The 3,398-nt window shown below is 37.0% G+C and overlaps 2 protein-coding genes across 2 annotated transcripts in view; both read left to right on the top strand.

The window, feature by feature from the left end:
* LOC132172658 (peptide chain release factor PrfB1, chloroplastic-like) overlaps positions 1–3,398 on the top strand; it is a gene marked incomplete in the record, with an annotated part of 16,260 nt that overhangs the window by 2,000 nt on the left and 10,862 nt on the right.
* On the top strand, positions 136–3,388 carry LOC132172661 (peptide chain release factor PrfB1, chloroplastic-like). Its single transcript, XM_059584199.1, has 3 exons — positions 136–1,343; positions 2,675–2,861; positions 3,039–3,388. The coding sequence occupies exons 1-3, from the start codon at positions 1,140–1,142 to the stop codon at positions 3,338–3,340; spliced, it is 693 nt and encodes a 230-aa protein (XP_059440182.1). The 5' UTR covers positions 136–1,139; the 3' UTR covers positions 3,341–3,388.

The following is a 3,398-nucleotide window of genomic DNA, read 5'->3' as shown; positions in this document are numbered from 1 at the left end:
GATCCCAAGTTTGAGACTTACTAGGTACAAACTCTCCCTTGGGGCCACACCCCCTAGTGTAAAAGCCAGCGATTTACCCTGATCCGTGTAGGAAAACTTCCGAGGGTGCGGTGTACGGATCCGAAGTTTATTCTGCAGGGGTGGGTCCGACGGGCCCTGTCTTGTCAAGGTTTCCCGTCATAAAAAAATAAATAAATAAATAAAGATCTATATTTCTGGCCCTCACAATTCATTGATCTCTACAGGAACAAATATAATATTCTGGAATATGGATGCCATACCATAGGAGAACTCATAGGGACACTTGTATATCCTTAGTGTCTGAAAGGACATTCAGGATTTAGATTTTTTAAAACCCATAGAAAGAAGAAACACCACAAAATTTTAATCTAAGTAAATTCAGGGTTCCCTTAGAAAGGATCACACTAACACCATTAATATTGAAATGTACTTAAAAGCCAAAATCATTTGACAATCTCACCATTTAATGTCTCATTTAAGTTCTAACCATCCAGTTTCTCTTATTGTAGTTCTTAATAGTTGACCTGATCTGAAATCACTGCTGCAACACTAAAAGCCGATCACATACTTGATCGTAACCATATGCGCTGTAGAAGTGACATCTAGTCTACTTACCTTCATTGTTCTCCTTCTAAATTTCTAATGCAAATGTCTATAGCATCAAGAGGAAAATCTTATCGAAGTAGTCCATAGATTGGTTACGGTCCACAATATTATTGAAAGTAGGCAAGCCCTTTATGCCCATAGTCAGATGGCCAGAATAGCCAGGATTTTCAAATCTGTTAGTCCTCTAAAGTGATAAAGGCGTAGACTTCTAAAATAATGGGTTTGCCACTTGTATATTCCATGGAAGGTTGTTCCCATGAGAATGGGATCGAAGGTGAGCTCGTGGGTTCAAGATCCTCTTGGTGTGTCTTTAATTAATAGAAAAATGCTATTCATTCTAAATAATTTAGACAATGGATTTAATTATAAGGAAATTTCTTTCATGTAAAATATATTCTTTAGTTTGCATTTCTATCGCAATTACCTATGCATGCAATTTGAATCCTTGAAGCTGAACTGAAAAAATTTTGTGTAAAAGTTTTTGATCATTTTCAGTGCAGGATTGGGCTGACATGCTTCTTAGGATGTATGTGAGATGGGCAGAAAAACAGAAATACAAAACAAGAGTGGTTGAGAAATCCTTAGGAGAGGAAGCTGGGATTAAGTCAGCCACTATTGAAGTTGAAGGTCGTTATGCTTATGGTTATTTGTCTGGGGAGAAAGGAACACACCGCATTGTGCGACAATCTCCTTTTAATTCCAAAGGTCTTCGCCAGGTAATTATAATCCTTCTAGGTAAATGTAAGTATTGGAAATTATCGTTAAATGATTTGCATGGCTGTTGCCAGGATTACTGCCAATGTTTTTGGACATATATTATTGGAAGATGTACATGACCACAATGTTTATAATTATATCTGTCTAATCTGTATTTTGTTCCAGTCTGTAATTAAGTATAAAAATTTATGCTTGTTCTTTTTTTTTTTTGTGTGTGTGTTTGGGGGGTCACTCTCAAAAATGATTTCTTTGCTTATCAGAAAAAAACAATTGAATTGCAATTAGATACAGATACAATTATTGCTACTTTCAATTGGAGAAAAATTAAATAATTACACTCTTTTTTTTGGCCCACAAACAAGTAAAGACGTGTACTTTATGTCCTACCCTGCCATGATTTGTCTTGGTAGATGTTACCTAGTCAGATCTATGGAGTGAATTATAATTGGTTAGTCCTGCTTTATGACCAAGATAAAGGGGGTGAGAAAAAGCTTAAAAAAGAAGAGGAAATTGCCCCTGAAAAGATCACAGGGAAGCCTAATAACATTTTTGGAGACCCTTTCGGAAAGAATGATGCTATACACCACACCTTTATTCTACTATACTGACACGGCAAGGTTTAGTTGGCATTGATTTTTTTATTGTACAAGGGCTACTACACCCTGCCACATCAACATATTGGGATAAAAGTGGGATAAAGGTGTTGTGTATAACACTTCTCTTTTATAAATGCTCTCCTAAAAGCCCGGGAAAGAAAATTTTCCGTCAGTGCTGTTAGTTTTGGTTCAGTCCAAGTCATTCTGCTGTGCATAATGTTCGGGAACTGGAATGCTTTTGTTGATACAAAGCTGATATTGAATACCTAGGTTGTTACTAGGGTTTAGACTGCTCCAGTCTTATTCAGAGTTGTGCAATGTAATTACCGAGCAACCTAATCTAACCTCCAATCTTGTCTATATATTTATTGTTACATATCTTTAGAACTTTCATCTTTCTTTCTTTCTTTTTTTTTTGGGGGTGGGGGGGGGTGGGGAAGTGTAGCAAATGATGTGGATTGTTAATATTAAAAAGCCTTATCAGTTTGGTCTGGAAATGTTATCTAAACTAAACTTGAATTAGTTTTAATATATAATTTGAATTCCTTGAAATTGGAAAAAGATCTGCGGAACATCTTATTATTAATAATGGGAATATGGTAATTTCCCTAAGATGAAATGTTGACAGACTAATAACCACAGATTCTGGGTGAAATGAGAATGTTATCTCTCTATCTTAAGGGAGATTACCATATATTTCCTACTGTATGGTTTTAATCCGAAATTATATGCAGACAAGCTTCTCTGGCATTGAAGTAATGCCTTTTCTTCGTGAAGACTCGATGAATGTTGAAATACCTGAGGAGGACCTGGAGATCAGTTTTTCTAGGGCAGGTGGAAAAGGAGGCCAGAATGTAAACAAGGTCGAAACTGCTGTCCGGATTACTCACATCCCCACCGGTGTCACCATTCGCTGCACAGGTTTTCTTGACAACCTTGATTTTATATTTCGTTTGTATGATTTCTTTGTTCTTTATTATGCTCCTAGTTAGGCTAGGTGTTTTCTCTTGTATTTTATCGTGCACTTAAGTAATGTGCTCGGGGCTGCCTCGAGTGTTTTTGTCAAATATTTGAATGGACTGTCAACTACAAATGCAGAAGAGAGGTCCCAACTAGCAAACAAGATAAAGGGTCTTAGCAGGTTGAAGGCCAAGTTGCTGGTCATAGCTGAGGAGCAAAGGGCATCTGAAATCAAGCAAATACGAGGAGATGCAGTGAAGGCTGAGTGGGGCCAGCAAATACGAAACTATGTATTTCATCCGTACAAACTTGTCAAAGATGTACGGACAGGATTTGAGACATCGGATATTGCTTCTGTAATGGACGGTGAATTGGAGCCCTTCATCAAGGCTTACCTCAAACACAAATACACCCTCTCACTCTCTGCAACTGTGGGATAATTAACATCTTACAAAATTATCCATTAAATTAACTCGTGTAATATATAATTTTATTTAT

The sequence above is a fragment of the Corylus avellana genome, chromosome ca2 (genome assembly GCF_901000735.1).
Source record: "Corylus avellana chromosome ca2, CavTom2PMs-1.0".
Classification (NCBI taxonomy): domain Eukaryota; kingdom Viridiplantae; phylum Streptophyta; class Magnoliopsida; order Fagales; family Betulaceae; genus Corylus; species Corylus avellana.
The sequence above is the reverse complement of the archived record's forward strand: the minus strand, read 5'-3'. Positions and strand labels throughout refer to the sequence as shown.

Bases quoted from the DNA above. Each gene is read 5' to 3' on its own strand.
- LOC132172661 (XM_059584199.1), top strand. From the start codon at position 1,140: ATGCTTCTTAGGATGTATGTGAGATGGGCAGAAAAACAGAAATACAAA. The intron at 1,344-2,674 runs GTAATTATAATC...AATTATATGCAG, and splicing joins ATTCCAAAGGTCTTCGCCAG to ACAAGCTTCTCTGGCATTGA. The intron at 2,862-3,038 runs GTTTTCTTGACA...CTACAAATGCAG, and splicing joins TGTCACCATTCGCTGCACAG to AAGAGAGGTCCCAACTAGCA.